Source organism: Engystomops pustulosus, chromosome 1 (assembly GCF_040894005.1).
Source record: "Engystomops pustulosus chromosome 1, aEngPut4.maternal, whole genome shotgun sequence".
Taxonomy (NCBI): domain Eukaryota; kingdom Metazoa; phylum Chordata; class Amphibia; order Anura; family Leptodactylidae; genus Engystomops; species Engystomops pustulosus.
In genome coordinates, this window is record NC_092411.1 from 10,272,709 (window position 1) to 10,289,039 (window position 16,331).

The window sequence follows — 16,331 nt, forward strand, 5'->3', positions numbered from 1 at the left end:
ACGGCGTCACCTCCCATCCCATATACATGACCATTATACCAGGTGTCCTATAGCTACAGGACGGCGTCACCTCCCATCCCATATACATGACCATTATACCAGGTGTCCTATAGCTACAGGACGGCGTCACCTGCCATCCCATATACATGACCATTATACCAGGTGTCCTATAGCTACAGGACGGCGTCACCTGCCATCCCATATACATGACCATTATACCAGGTGTCCTATAGCTACAGGATGGTGTCACCTGCCATCCCATATACATGACCATTATACCAGGTGTCCTATAGCTACAGGATGGCGTCACCTCCCATCCCATATACATGACCATTATACCAGGTGTCCTATAGCTAAAGGACGGGTCACCTGCCATCCCATATACATGACCATTATACGAGGTGTCCTATAGCTACAGGATGGTGTCACCTCCCATCCCATATACATTATACCAGGTGCCCTATAGCTACAGGATGGCGTCACCTCCCATCCCATATTCAGGACCATTATACCAGGTGCCCTATAGCTATAGGACAGCGTCACCTCCCATCCCATATACATGACCATTATACCAGGTGTCCTATAGCTACAGGACGGCGTCTACTCCCATCCCATATACAGGACCATTATACCAGGTGTCCTATAGCTACAGGACGCCATCACCTCCCATCTCATATACATGACCATTATACCAGGTGCCCTATAGCTACAGGTCGGTGTCACCTCCCATCCCATATACATGACCATTATACCAGGTGTCCTATAGCTACAGGATGGTGTCCCCTCCCATCCCATATACATGACCATTATACCAGGTGTCCTATAGCTACAGGACGGCGTCACCTCCCATCCCATATACATGACCATTATACCAGGTGTCCTATAGCTACAGGACACCGTCACCTCCCATCCCATATACATCATTATACCAGGTGCCCTATAGCTACAGGACGGCGTCACCTCCCATCCCATATACATGACCATTATACCAGGTGCCCTATAGCTACAGGAAGGGGCCACCAGTTATCCCATATTCATGATCTTAACACCCGCTAGATATAGGACAGTGCCACCTCCATTCCCCTATTTAGAACTATAATGTCTGGTGCCCTCTAGCTATAGGATGGTGTCCATTTGCATCACATGTCAATCAGTAATGTTGGGTGCCCTCTGTCAACTGTATAGTGCCACCTGGTTTCCCATAATATGTGGTGCCCTATAGCTATAGCATGGTGCCGCCTTCCATCCCGTATTCATAACCATAATGTGGTGCCCTGGTGCCCTATAGCTATGACTTGGTGCCACCTTAGATTCATGGCCATAATATCTGGAGCCACCTTCCAGCCCATATACACAATCCCCACATGACACTGGCTACCCCCTACAGCAGTGATGGCTAACCTATGGCACTGGTGCCAGAGGTGGCACTCGGAGCCCTTTCTGTGGGCACTCAGGCCATCACCAGAGATGACTCCAGGTATCTTCCTGCAGTCCCAGACAGCCCAGGACTTGCTGTGCACAGAGCTATTTTAAAGTGACAGCTGTACCTGGGACTATTTTCTACTTTATTGGTGTCCTCAGGGGTTGGTATCAATGAAAACTGTGACAGAGAAGGGAGTATAAATCACAAATTACATTTCTGTGTTGGCACTTTGCGATAAATAAGTGGGTCTTTGTTGTAGTTTGGGCACTCGGCCTCTAAAAGGTTCGCCATCACTGTCCTACAGCGTTGGCACGGTGATAAGTGATGGGCAGTGAAGGAGTCGGACACAAGGTAGACACAATGTATATTCCTTTATTTATACTAAGATACACTATAGTTACATTGTTACAGGGTTTATGTTACACAATGGAAACGCATTAACACTGAAGCCGCACATTCTCCTCCATTGTATCACCGTTCCCTGCACTCTCAGCCTTCAGGATACTAGGACTCCTCGTTTATCGGACCCCCATAAGCATTTTCAGGGTTCATGGAACAATTATTGGTGGGGTAATAGTAGATGGGATTCTCTCCTAATATAGTGTATGGCCAGGACCGGCAGGCAGGACCCCCACATGCACAATACTAAGACTCCTTGTACTGTGCAGCTCCAGTTCTGCTCCTCAAGTCACTTATTGGGTTAATATGTGTTCAGATATTAAAGGACATCTACCAGCAGGATGAGGGGCTGTATGCAAATGAGCCAGAGGGGCTACATTAACGCTTGTTCAGCATCAGGCTCATTTCCATACAGTCTTTCATCCTGTGGTTGATGTCTTTTAAAGGGAACCTGTCATGCCAAGAACCCCCCACAAACCCCAAGCAGTTCCTTATGAGCTACTATCCCAGCATGCCTCAGGTTTTCTCATGTCTTGTATGCGCCAATGCATTTCTTCCAAAATGACATTAATTTATCTCTTTTGAGATCCAGTCAAGGAGGAGGGGGGGGGGGGGGGTCAAGTGTTGCCCCGCCTCCTTCCCGGACTTCGCTGTTCTCCACACCATGATCCTCGAACGAGCGCAGTGTGCAAGTCAGGTCAGAGCTGGTCCTTCGCGTACCCTTCTAGCCCTGGCTACGTAGACCTGCTGCGCATGCAGCATCTATAGTGCAGACTGCAAGAGCTGCAGTAGGCACATGCGCGGTGCAAGGATCATGCCAAGGAGAACCCTTGAAATCTGAGAAGGGGGCGGGGTTACGAGATTAAATAGCCTGGTGGAGGCGGGGCAGTACTTGACCGCACGGTTCCGCTCCCCCTCCTCCTCGACCGGATCTCAAAAGAGAAACAACATTAATAAATGTCATTTTGGAACAAATGCATCAGTGCATACAACACATGAAAACACCCAGGGCATGCTGGGATAGTAGTCCATAAGGCACTGCTTGGGGTTTGTGGGGGGGTTCCCGATTTGACAGGTTCCCTTTAACGTGTTGATCAGTAGCAGTGGAAGGGGGGTGGGGGGCTCCTGCTCTAACACGTTGCCATACAGAAAGGAAGATCTTCGAAAGTTGAGGATTTCATTAAAGGGATGGAAAAACACTGCTAAACTGATCTACTACTCGTCCCTCAACCTGTGGATACTAAATAATGTGTCCTCAAAAGGAGAACCCCTTCAAACGTTACCTGTGACTTAAAGACTTATCCACACTAAATATATCTATGAAAACTGCTATTATACAGCAGTATAACTATCCCTATACTGTTCCTCTCCATTCCTGAGAAGTTCCACAATCCTTTCATCAAGTTGTCTCACCGTCTATGCAAATGACCCCATGAGTCCGATCATCCACTGAGCCGTGTGCGCCACATTCATGTCCTTCCTGCTCAGCCGTGCCCCTCTCTAAAGAGAATCCCTGAAGAAGGGGCTGAGCACAGCCAGCATGTGAAAAATTATGCATAGCCGAGTTGGCCCAGCTAAAAGAGAAATCAGGCCCCTTGTCAATCAGGAAGCTGGAGAGGTGGCCGAGCTACAAAAATATGAATATGCATAAATGGCGAGTCAACTTTACAAAACAGACACATAATAGGCATGGGGAGGAACAATATAAGGATAGTTATCCAGCTGTATAATAGCAGTTTTCAAAGATATGTTTAGGTAGGTCAAGTTTAACTGAATGGTTTCCTTATAAGCAACATTAACTAAGGAATCTGGCCACAGCAGGACCACCGCCTATAAAAGGGCGGTACGTAAAACTTATTCTAAAACTAATTAGAAAAAAAAATAAAAAAAGAGCTCAATGCACGCTTGTAGGGCGTCTCAAAAACAAAGATAACATACATTACATTAACAAAAATATCTCCATCCTGAGCATCAAAACCAAAGAATGAAATAAAAAAAAGCTCCTAACATCAATGATTGACGGGTCACCTATTCTGTAAAATAGGTTTTTGAGGGCCCGCTGTGACCAATAGGGAAATGGGGGGCAATATTTTACCACCAGTAACAAAGGGCACTAATGGGGGGGGGGTTACAACTCCAGTTGCAGTACAATTGAAGCATAACATATTCTTAGCCACTAATACATAGGCTGTGCCAGGTACTGCAGCTAAACTGGACCCCCTGGAAAGCTGTAGAACCAGTCGGTATTATGTCCATCGCTGTTGTATCCCATGTGGGTCGGGGAGGACCAGGATACATCAGGAAGGGGCTACTAGAACAAAGTAGAATTTTGCGTGTCGGAAAGATGTGCAATGTAACCTCACTACACTACGATCCATGCTCAGTGCAGACACTGAACCAGCAGGGCTCTTCGTTAACCAATATAGAAAGAAGAGAATTGTCAAGGCAGGGGAAATGCTAATCGTTAGTCGCTCATTAGCCACATTCGTTATACTTGCCACTGTCTGAGCTCAAGAGGGGGGCAACTTCTGGGTAATCACCCAACAGCTACAGAATAGGCCGACAATTATAGATTAATAATAATCTACACCAAAGTCGTGTACCTATGCCCAATGACCTATACGTGCTCCGTAATTCTCCATATACACTATAGGGGGAGCCTGGTGACAGAAGGCCTATTGGAAGACTATCCCACTGTAATGAATCCTCAACGTGGCAGATAAGAATCCCCAAGAACGAGGACTCCATTCTTAGGGATTCTCGCAGCAGTTTTTGCAACTTTTCGAACCCTCTTTAGGTCTGTACAAGGGGGGAAACATCTGGGCCAAATTGATAACAGAAAAATCCTGTTTAAAGAAAGCTATTTCCTTCTTTCCTTAGGTCGGAAAGCTAGAAGATCAGGTGATAGTCATTGAAACCGGGAACACTGTGCTCAAGCACCTCAGCCTTCTGGTGCCTTAGACAGGTTGTCCAGACAAACTCCGCCTCCAAGTCTGTTTATTGTATCCAATGAAAACTACACACAGCTACCCATTCAGTATTGTGTTTGGGTCCTTTTGGCTCCAATTACTCTCGAGGCAAGGACGTAAGCCTGGACAACCCCCCTGCAAGGCTGTCGGGACCAGGGGGGGCGGCTTGTAACATTTACAGAGCATAGAAAAGAGTCTTTAGGTAGCAGATACATTACAGGAGATAACAGGTTACAGTATGGTCATTCTCATACATGTCATACAGGAGGCAGCGCATGGACCGTACCTGCACCTACCGCAGCATTGACTTGCATAAATTATAATACTTTGTAGGGTCAGGTGCTCTCATCCGCAGAGCAGAATAAATTCATACAACTGTATAATCAATCGAGTTCATTGGGGCCCCTTGATATATAACATTGCTTTCCTAGACGTCCCGGGTCGGCATGCACATGGCACGGGGCAGTATCAGAACCAGCCAAGCTTTGGTAATGGACTCGGTAACCATCGGCCTCTGGAGGATTTTTTTGTTAAAAATGATAGAAGAAAGAAGAAGGGGGCCGTCGTCTAGTGCAATCCGTGGACGTGTGGGGCTGGGTGGGGATTAGGACTGGTTAATCTCCTGATCGGTTATGTTGTTACCATTCTCGGGGAAAGATTCGGGGAAATTGTTGTTATTTAACGCATTGGATGGCGGGAACTCTAAGGTGTCGACATTTTGGTAGCTGACGTAGGAGCCGAGGGCCTGCTGGGGGAAGGTGGGACTCTCTGGTCCCGCCACGAATGTACTGGAGGAGCTGCTCGGGGTAAAGCTCTGGCCGCCCAGGTGGAGCTTGGTCTCGCCGGGCTCCAGCTGCTGCTTACTCTCCTCGTCCGTGTCTAGTCGCGTCAGTTTCTCTATCCACATACGAAACTTCTCCTCCGTCTGTCTCTGCATCTCTGCAAAACAGTTCATAGCTTCTTCCAGGACATTGCCTATGCAGTTCCTATCCCACACGGTGCCCCTCTCAAGCAATCGCGGAATATCCCTGGGCGTTCCTGCAGATCCCCCAGCACGGGTGAAGCCAGCTTTAAAGACATTGAGGCCATCGGGTAAGAAAACACATCAAGCAAGCAAGCAGACAACATATCAAGCTGTGTATATCCAGAGTAAGCATGCCTTAGTACGGACACTGGGGGGCGCACTGTCCGCTCTGGTTATTACATTGGGGGGGGGGGGACACCAGACATATATAGTCATATAATGCACCGGAGTCATATACAGAGCATCTACTACAATATAATCTATACCATAACATCACAAAACACAATGACATTAAAGGCAGCGCCAGGGACCAGAACACAATGCAAAGTCAACCAAGTGCATCCAATTATTAGGGTGAAGACATGATGGGACAAGGGTTGCATCCAAAGCCCCATGATCCATAGGGGCCCTTATACCGGGGGACATCACAGTGGGTGAGGCGGTGGACTCAGGACTCACACCTACAGCTGCCAAGTATAGGAGGCCTGACCTACCGAATCACTAGGACATGTTCCACAGGTAGGTGCTGGTTATAGGTACTACATGGGAGGTAGGTGTAGATGGACTATGGACCAAGACTACTAATCTATAGTTATATTCTTGTACATAGGGGCAGTATTATAGTAGTTATATTCTTGTACATAGGGGGCAGTATTATAGTAGTTATATTCTTGTACATAGGGGGCAGTATTATAGTAGTTATATTCTTGTACATAGGGGGCAGTATTATAGTAGTTATATTCCTGTACATAGGGGCCAGTATTATAGTAGTTATATTCTTGTACATAGGAGGCAGTATTATAGTAGTTATATTCTTGTACATAGGAGGCAGTATTATAGTAGTTATATTCCTGTACATAGGGGGCAGTATTATAGTAGTTATATTCCTGTACATAGGGGGCAGTATTATAGTAGTTATATTCTTGTACATAGGGACAGTATTATAGTAGTTATATTCCTGTACATAGGGAGCAGTATTATAGTAGTTATATTCTTGTACATAGGGGGCAGTATTATAGTAGTTATATTCCTGTACATAGGGGGCAGTATTATAGTAGTTATATTCTTGTACATAGGGGCCAGTATTATAGTAGTTATATTCCTGTACATAGGGGCCAGTATTATAGTAGTTATATTCTTGTACATAGGAGGCAGTATTATAGTAATTATATTCCTGTACATAGGGGGCAGTATTATAGTAGTTATAATCTTGTACATAGGGGACAGTATTATAGTAGTTATATTCTTGTACATAGGGGGCAGTATTATAGTAGTTATATTCTTGTACATAGGGGGCAGTATTATAGTAGTTATATTCTTGTACATAGGGGGCAGTATTATAGTAGTTATATTCCTGTACATAGGAGGCAGTATTATAGTAGTTATAATCTTGTACATAGGGGACAGTATTATAGTAGTTATATTCTTGTACATAGGGGGCAGTATTATAGTAGTTATATTCTTGTACATAGGGGGCAGTATTATAGTAGTTATATTCCTGTACATAGGGGGCAGTATTATAGTAGTTATATTCCTGTACATAGGGGGCAGTATTATAGTAGTTATATTCCTGTACATAGGAGGCAGTATTATAGTAGTTATATTCCTGTACATAGGGGGCAGTATTATAGTAGTTATAGTCTTGTACATAGGGGGCAGTATTATAGTAGTTATATTCTTGTACATAGGGGGCAGTATTATAGTAGTTATAGTCTTGTACATAGGGGGCAGTATTATAGTAGTTATAGTCTTGTACATAGGGGGCAGTATTATAGTAGTTATAGTCTTGTACATAGGGGACAGTATTATAGTAGTTATATTCTTGTACATAGGGGGCAGTATTATAGTAGTTATATTCTTGTACATAGGGGACAGTATTATAGTAGTTATAGTCTTGTACATAGGGGGCAGTATTATAGTAGTTATAGTCTTGTACATAGGGGACAGTATTATAGTAGTTATATTCTTGTACATAGGGGGCAGTATTATAGTAGTTATATTCTTGTACATAGGGGACAGTATTATAGTAGTTATAGTCTTGTACATAGGGGGCAGTATTATAGTAGTTATAGTCTTGTACATAGGGGACAGTATTATAGTAGTTATATTCTTGTACATAGGGGACAGTATTATAGTAGTTATATTCTTGTACATAGGGGGCAGTATTATAGTAGTTATATTCTTGTACATAGGGGGCAGTATTATAGTAGTTATAGTCTTGTACATAGGGGGCAGTATTATAGTAGTTATATTCTTGTACATAGGGGGCAGTATTATAGTAGTTATATTCTTGTACATAGGGGGCAGTATTATAGTAGTTATATTCTTGTACATAGGGGGCTTGTAGTCCAATAACTCTCCAAACAAGTTCTCCGTACCATGTTACACCTCCGGTCTCATTCCCTGTACATGATACAACTAGTCGATGACGTCCGGGGAGATGCAGACACGTTGTCAGGAATCTGGTCGCTCTGGTTCGGCGGCAGGGTAAGGACATGTGCGGGGAGATTACTACACTCACATAGTCAAGTCATCTGGACCCAACTCATTTGTCAAACGTCAATGGCCGATTCGTTAATCAGATTCATTATGTAATTATATTGTCACATAATTAAACTGCTTCCTGCCGGCAAATCTTCACCTGAGGCTTTGCAAAAAGCTCATCAGCCGGTGCTGAAAGGGATCCCAAAAGATTTTTACCCATATAAAATAGATCTCTAAAATTTGCTCCATCTACCCCTGGGGTATCTCTGCATATAATGGGCCACGGCGACAGGTCCAATGGCTGCCATAGCAAAATGACAGGGTTTTAATTTGAGACAGCCCCTTTAAAAGGGCATCTGGGATCAATGAGCCCCACAGTCTGTAGCCGGTGCTATGTATTGTCCCTGGAGAGATGTGTAATCAGACCTCTGTATATGATAGTAGCAGCAGGACTGTGAGATATGGATTTAAATTCCATTATAGTAGCTGCTCCAGTGTTCTCCTAACACTGCTGTGCTCTTAGCTCTCTGCAGCCAGTGTCATTGTCCCTAGAGAAATGTGCAGCTGTACTTTTTTGTATATTGTTAGTAGCGGCAGAACTCTGATATATGGATTTATATTCTAGGATTGTAGCTTCTCCAAGTGCACCAGGGACATATCCTCACACTGCTGTGCTCTGTGCACTCCACAGACAGTGATGGGTACTGGCCCTAGAGAGAAGGGTTAACCCATTTATTTTGATGTAGGAGGCCACCAATTTGACACTACAGAAGCAACTCAGGCAGGAAGGGAGGGGTTACAGAGCTGCTCAATGTAAAGAGCACAGCAGTGAGAGGACACTTCCCGAGTGCACATGAAAAAGCTACAACCTTGGAATATAAATCCATATATGACAGTCCTGCTGCTACCACCATACACACAGGTATGATTACACATCCCTCCAGACATAGTACCTGGTGCAGGGTCACTGCTGTCAGGTTCCCCGTTAGGTCCTGGATAGGACATGAGCAGTGACAACGCTTCCTCCTCATTCCCCGGATGCCTGCAGCGTCATGTAACACATTCCTGATCCGAGTCGGCAGCTGATCCACGTTGGAAGGCATTTCCTCCAGCCGGTGCTGCAGCCTCGTCCTGCCGGATATCCTCCGGCTGGTGTAAGGCTACACAAGCAGAGTCAAAGTATGTGCCCCCGTTATGCTTCAAGGGATTTAATTCTGGGGATATCCAAATTACTAATGCGGTATCGGGGGTGGTGACCAACCGCATGACATCACACCGCGCTCTGCTGCGATTGGCCAGAGCAGTTTCCTCGCTTTCCTGCGATGTCCTGAAAGAGCCCTTTGAGGAACTGTGGTAATGTTATATTTGTTATCCACCGTCTCCTTCCTTCTAACATCTACTTTTACAATTATGCTAAATGAGCCTGAAGTCCTCCTGGGGGGGGGGGCGTTACCCGAGCCCCTCCGTGCTGTAGCTTCATAAGATCTTATAATGAGCAGAACATGTGTCACACAACCCCCCTGCATATGTAATTTAGCAGCAGCAGGTAGTGCAGGGTGAGACCTGCTCTGCACAGTGTAACAGCATGTGAAGCTACAGCATTGAGGGACTCTTAACGCCCACTAGAGCCCTTAAGGTTCATTAGCACAAGTTTTAAAGTCGCTAATAGAAGGAAGGAGGCCATGGATAACACATATAAGAAGATACCACAGTCCCGGTGCCTGGATCTATGAGTAATGACCCTGGTTTATCAGGATGGATTTTATTGGTAGATTTTCCTTCAAGTTTATAGATTTTGTATTTATAACATTTTGTAGATACGACCTAAATACATTGTAATTTGATGGCGCTATATAAATAAAGATTATTATTATTATTCAGATCGGAGTTTCTTCCATCCTGAGTAGAGGGGGAGGGGGAGGGGGAGGGGGGGGGCACTGACCCCCTCCCTGCAGCTCAGGCATATGGACAGGTTGCTGTACATGAGGGGCCACTCTACATTCAAGCCTATGGTAGCGCCGAGTCTACTCTCCGTGTCTGTCATCACTCCCATAGACTTGCATAGAGCATGGCTGTATATTCTGCTAAACGTGCGGGTGAGGGAAGGGGGTCAGGGCCAACGTTCTCCTTAATCCTTAACCAAATAAAATCCCGGAAAATCCCTAAACTTTCCTTACAGCAGCCATAGGCCAGTAGCAGGAGAGCAGAGCGACGGGGCACACGGCTGATCCGTTATATACAGTCATCCTATAGTGTTTCATGTCCTGGTGGGTTGGGGCGATGCGCTTTCTTCCATCAGTCTTATCAATGTGGATGCACATGGTTGAGGCAGCAATTATTCAGTCCTTGAGTGAAACCCATATCTGACGCACATACAGCATGGACCTGTCACTGTATACAGATTACGGGACATAAGCGCCAGCTCTGCGGCCCAGCTGTAAATCGTGTTATGATCTTACCTGGAATCTCCGCTGTGATTGTCTTACTGCTCCCTGAAACCTCTTCATCCTCGTCCGATGAGCTTGTACTCGAGTCGCAGGTGAGGTCGCTGTCGCTGGTACTACTGTCCTGCAGCAAGTTATACTTCTTCCGGGCGGCCGCCTCCCTCTTCTGCCGCAGTAGCCGGATTCGCTCTTTGTGCTTTTGGCTTCGGTGCCCTTTGATCTTGGTGACTCGACCGTTTTGCTTATCGCTGGACTGGCGATTTTTCTTGGCGGCCATCGTGGAGGTTTCGCTCTCCGATCGAGACCTCCGGGACTTACGAGCCACGGTGGCTCCTTGGCTGGCAGCGTCGCAGCCTTCGCTTATTGCTTCGGGACGTCGCGACTCGGTCTCTTCTGCGGAAGACAAGGTGTCGGAGTCGGCCAGGTGTCCGCTGGAAGAAGGAGAAAGCATGCAGTGGTTAGAGGAGTCGCTCTCGTACACCCGGCCGGCAGTGGGTTTGTCGCTTTCAGTAGACGCTAGCTGAGACTCCGAGGAGTCCCTTCTCAGTTCCATCAGTAGGCAAGGCATGGAAGCAAGTCCGGAAGAGTCCGCCACATCTTCACCGCCATCTTTCAGAGAAGGAGCCTGCAGGTCCAGAGCTCCTTCCTCAGCCTGAGAGTCCGCTTTCTCCTGGGTGACGTGAGGAGGCACTTCAGAGTCTAGAAGTTGTTCATCCTTGCTGACTGCCTCCATCTTCATGACAAATACACAAGTGTGTCCAGTTTTCAGAGCATGGAGTATGAGCTGGAAGACTTCTCGTGAAGGGGATTAGCAGCAGCTAGATCTGGCACATGCTGGAAACAAGAAAAAGATAGATAGGAAAATATTAAGGCTGAGGTCTGCTCTACAAATCCTGTTATTATACATCCTATGATATTAAGGGATTCTTCATTAAGATGAACTCTGTGTGACTGGTAGGTGCCCGATACCCTCTGCACAGGGCTGTACCCATCAGATCTATTGCTTGTTAGACCCCCAAGGTACAGGCCACAATCTGCTCAGAGTATTCAGGATTCATGTCTCAGTACAGGGTCATCCCTTGACCAATTTCTACTTCCACAGATCACAAGCGACTGATCTCTTCCTTGTTCTTTCCTATCAGTCCGTTCTGCAGTAAGTGCTCTCCTCCTCCCTCTCTATGCCTATACACAGCCCGTGTGATCTTCTCCTCCCTCTCTACACCTATACGCAGCCCGTGTGATCTCCTCCTCCCTCTCTACACCTATACGCAGCCCGTGTGATCTCCTTCTCCTCCCTCTCTATACCTATACGCAGCCCGTGTGATCTCCTTCTCCTCCCTCTCTATGCCTATACACAGCCCGTGTGATCTCCTCCTCCTCCCTCTCTATAGCTATACACAATCCATGTAATCTCCTCCTCCCTCTCTATAGCTATACACAGCCCGTGTGATCTCCTCCTCCCTCTCTATACCTATACACAGCCCGTGTGATCTCCTCCTCCCCCTCTATACCTATACACAGCCCGTGTGATCTCCTCCTCCCTCTCTATGCCTATACACAGCCCGTGTGATCTCCTCCTCCCTCTCTATACCTATACACAGCCCGTGTGATCTCCTCCTCCCCCTCTATACCTATACACAGCCCGTGTGATCTCCTCCTCCCTCTCTATACCTATACACAGCCCGTGTCATCTCCTCCTCCCTCTCTATACCTATACACAGCCCGTGTGATCTCCTCCTCCCCCTCTATACCTATACACAGCCCGTGTCATCTCCTCCTCCCTCTCTATACCTATACACAGCCCGTGTGATCCCCTCCTCCCTCTCTATACCTATACACAGCCCGTGTGATCTCCTCCTCCCTCTCTATACCTATACACAGCCCGTGTGATCTCCTCCTCCCTCTCCATACCTATACACAGCCCGTGTGATCTCCTCCTCCCTCTCTATACCTATACACAGCCCGTGTGATCTCCTCCTCCCTCTCTATACCTATACACAGCCCGTGTGATCTCCTCCTCCCTCTCTATACCTATACACAGCCCGTGTGATCTCCTCCTCCCTCTCTATACCTATACACAGCCCGTGTGATCTCCTCCTCCCTCTCTATACCTATACACAATCCATGTAATCTCCTCCTCCCTCTCTATAGCTATACACAGTCCGTGTGATCTCCTCCTCCCTCTCTATACCTATACACAGCCCGTGTCATCTCCTCCTCCCTCTCTATACCTATACACAGCCCGTGTGATCTCCTCCTCCCTCTCTATACCTATACACAGCCCGTGTGATCTCCTCCTCCCTCTCTATGCCTATACACAGCCCGTGTGATCTCCTCCTCCCTCTCTATGCCTATACACAGCCCGTGTGATCTCCTCCTCCCTCTCTATACCTATACACAGCCCGTGTGATCTACTCCTCCCTCTCTATACCTATACACAGCCCGTGTCATCTCCTCCTCCCTCTCTATACCTATACACAGCCCGTGTGATCTCCTCCTCCCTCTCTATACCTATACACAGCCCGTGTGATCTCCTCCTCCCTCTCTATACCTATACACAGCCCGTGTGATCTCCTCCTCCCTCTCTATACCTATACACAGCCCGTGTGATCTCCTCCTCCCTCTCTATACCTATACACAGCCCGTGTGAACTCCTCCTCCCTCTCTATAGCTATACACAGCCCGTGTGATCTCCTCCTCCCTCTCTATACCTATACACAGCCCGTGTGATCTCCTCCTCCCTCTCTATACCTATACACAGCCCGTGTGATCTCCTCCTCCCTCTCTATACCTATACACAGCCCGTGTGATCTCCTCCTCCCTCTATACCTATACACAGCCCGTGTCATCTCCTACCCACCCTAAAAACTTGGATCAGTGTGTGGAGATAAGGGACAAAACCTCAGAGTCCACAGAAGACAGGTAGGACCCTTTTGCTCGCCTTATCTCCCGTCTCCACCTAATAATAACCACTAAGAGACACATCTGCTCTTCTCACACATCAGCTTGTTAAAATCTTTCATTGCAATCAGTTCTCAACACAACACCGCAAAGTCTTCATCTACATGAAAATTATTTAAAGGAACACCCTAATCCTCCTAGGAAATAATCTCAAATAACAAGAATGAGCCAATAACAAGGGCCATCCTTTTTAAAATGAGGGGGTTCAAACTCCCGAGAGCAGAGCAGAGCAGAGCTCCATTACAAGCACATAGAATAGACAATAAATTCTCTCCCGAGATGCTCTGTGCTGCTGTGAGCTCCATAACACTCCATCAGACGCCCTCTATCATACAATAATAATGTGTGGGAATTACCTCTAGACCCATCCAGAGCCATAGACAGCAGTATACAGCCACTACTTGGACCAGAGGTGACCAATGGCTTCTGATGACCGGACTGGCCTGGACCAGGTAAAAGCTAGAAGTCACAGTGACATGCAGTGCGCCTCTGGCCCAGTATGTGTGTGGATTATTCAGCACGTGCCAAGACTAACAGAACTGGGGATGAATAACTCCTCGGGGAAATGAGTCACTGGGTGACAGATGTGGGCTCCGCTCTCAGCACCCGGCAGATATTTGGTGACAGGCGAAGACAGGAGCCGCAAACCTACCGACAGTCACCTGACCTAGAGGGGATCCATGTATGTATGTATGTGTGTAGGGGACCCCTGACACTGACCACACCAGAGATCTCCAGCAAATGTGATGTTTTCTAGAGGACTGCAAGATCCTACGCATTATGCTTCAACCATCCGTCCTGCGACTGCATCATGAACAGAACCTTTAACTAGGAAGATCGCCAGGTCCAGAATTCTTTAATGCCAACAAGAAGAGCAGAAACATAACCCAATAAGTGATAAGGGTTATGCAAATCAGCCAGCAAGTGCAATAGGGGAGGAGCCAGACTTGGCTACAGTCAGCAGAGGGTCACATCCGGCCACAATTCCAGAAGTTGAAGCCACTTGCAGGCCAACCGGGGCCCCAGCCCCTCCCACACTGCACTTGCAGGCCAACCGGGGGCCCCACCCCCTCGAGCATATCTTTAAAGAGCAGCACTATGAGTGCATTGCTAAGTAGATGTATTGTGACAGATGTCTGAACTACAAGCTACAGGGAGGTGAGGAAGATGCCAGAAATAAGATGTGTTCCATGTATTACTGACACAGAAGAGGAGATGCAGATGGCCGGGCTGACAGGTAGAGCGCTGCCTCCTACACAGGATTATATATTAGGTTATATAAGGAGAAGCTTCCATGTCCCTCCTGCAGGGGGGCGGCTGCTACATGGACAACTTTCTTACTGATGAAGATTCTAAAATCCGGGATTTTTGACCCCACAGACTGCAGGCAGTGTCATGTATTGTCCCTGGAGAGATCCGTATGTGGTTAGTAGCAGCAGGACTGTGATATATGGATTTATGTTCCAGGATTGTAGCGTATCCCAGTGCACAGGAGGTTTGTCCTCACACTGCTGTGCTCTCTGCAGGCAGTGTTAGATATTGCCCCTGAAGAGATGTGTAATCGGATGCGTTTATTGTTAATAGCAGCAGGACTGTGAAATACGGATTTCTATTATAGGACTGTAGTGTCACATAGTGCACTGATTGTGTGTCCTCACACAGCTGTGCTCTCTGCACCAAACTGCTCCGCAACGTTCCAGAACAGAATGAATGGAGCACAGCAGTGTAAGGACACTAGTGCACACACAGTAGCTACAAATCTAGAACATGATCCATATTATTTCACAGTCCTGCTGCTACTAACATACAAAAAGGTATAATGACATTTCTCCAGAGACTGCAGAGAGCCAAGAGCACAGCAGTGTTAGGGCACAGCAGCAGTGCACTTTTAAAGCTATAATAATGGACTATAAATCCATGTGTCACAGTCCTGCTGCTACTAACAAATACACACAACGGTATAATTACACATCTCACAGCAGACGGAGGAGCAGAGAATATTCAGCAAGTTCATCACTTTAACCAGTAAATATCCACTGTAGATTGGGGGTCAATCTGTAAACGTACAGAACGGCTGATACATAAATAACCCCCCCTCTCGACATCTCAGCTTTCCAGACCCCTGTGACTGTGCTATGGCAGTAGTAATGATCCCCCACGCTCCCCTCCCGGGGGGGTAATAGTAGCGCGTGGTGCTCTCCTCTCCCGATACGGCATTGATGCCTTGTGGGAACGTGAGACGACACATAAGGTTACCGCGCCGGGTTTCATGAAACAAATACACTCCAGATACAGAAACTTCACAGCCAGAGAGACATGAAGCTCCGGCCGACGAGCCGCCGCTACCAGCGTTTCCTTTATAAAACATTAAAGGGGCAGGTTCTGATGGCAGCGGCCCAGGGGGCTCATTACCTAATCTGCCTGGTTTCCGATTTTTAGACGTGATCGCTCCTGATGCCTGTGATGTGAAGCCGAGGCCAAAACGTCTACGAAAACGTGGTGAATGCTATTTAGAGACTGATTAAAGCGGCGGAGCGAGCCCCTGGGGAATCCAGGTCCACTCAGGACAAGAAATGGTTAACCAATGTTGTGAATATCTAGATCTATGGGAGTCTTCTCTACCCTGA

General features: G+C 46.9%; 1 protein-coding gene across 3 annotated transcripts in view; it reads right to left on the minus strand.

The window, feature by feature from the left end:
• The window catches only part of ARK2N (arkadia (RNF111) N-terminal like PKA signaling regulator 2N), a 32,242-nt gene that overhangs the window by 12,519 nt on the left and 3,392 nt on the right, over positions 1–16,331 (minus strand). Inside the window, exons 2-3 of one of the 3 annotated variants that reach the window (XM_072133017.1) lie at positions 10,759–11,577; positions 1,776–5,730 (exon numbers count right to left, since the gene is read on the minus strand). In XM_072133017.1, the coding sequence (XP_071989118.1) occupies positions 5,396–5,730; positions 10,759–11,482 (1,059 nt within the window). In that variant the 5' untranslated portion in view covers positions 11,483–11,577 and the 3' untranslated portion in view covers positions 1,776–5,395. Of the gene's footprint in view, positions 1–1,775; positions 5,860–10,758; positions 11,578–16,331 lie in introns of those variants that run through there. The other 2 variants (XM_072133012.1, XM_072133005.1) reach the window with 2 other exon arrangements.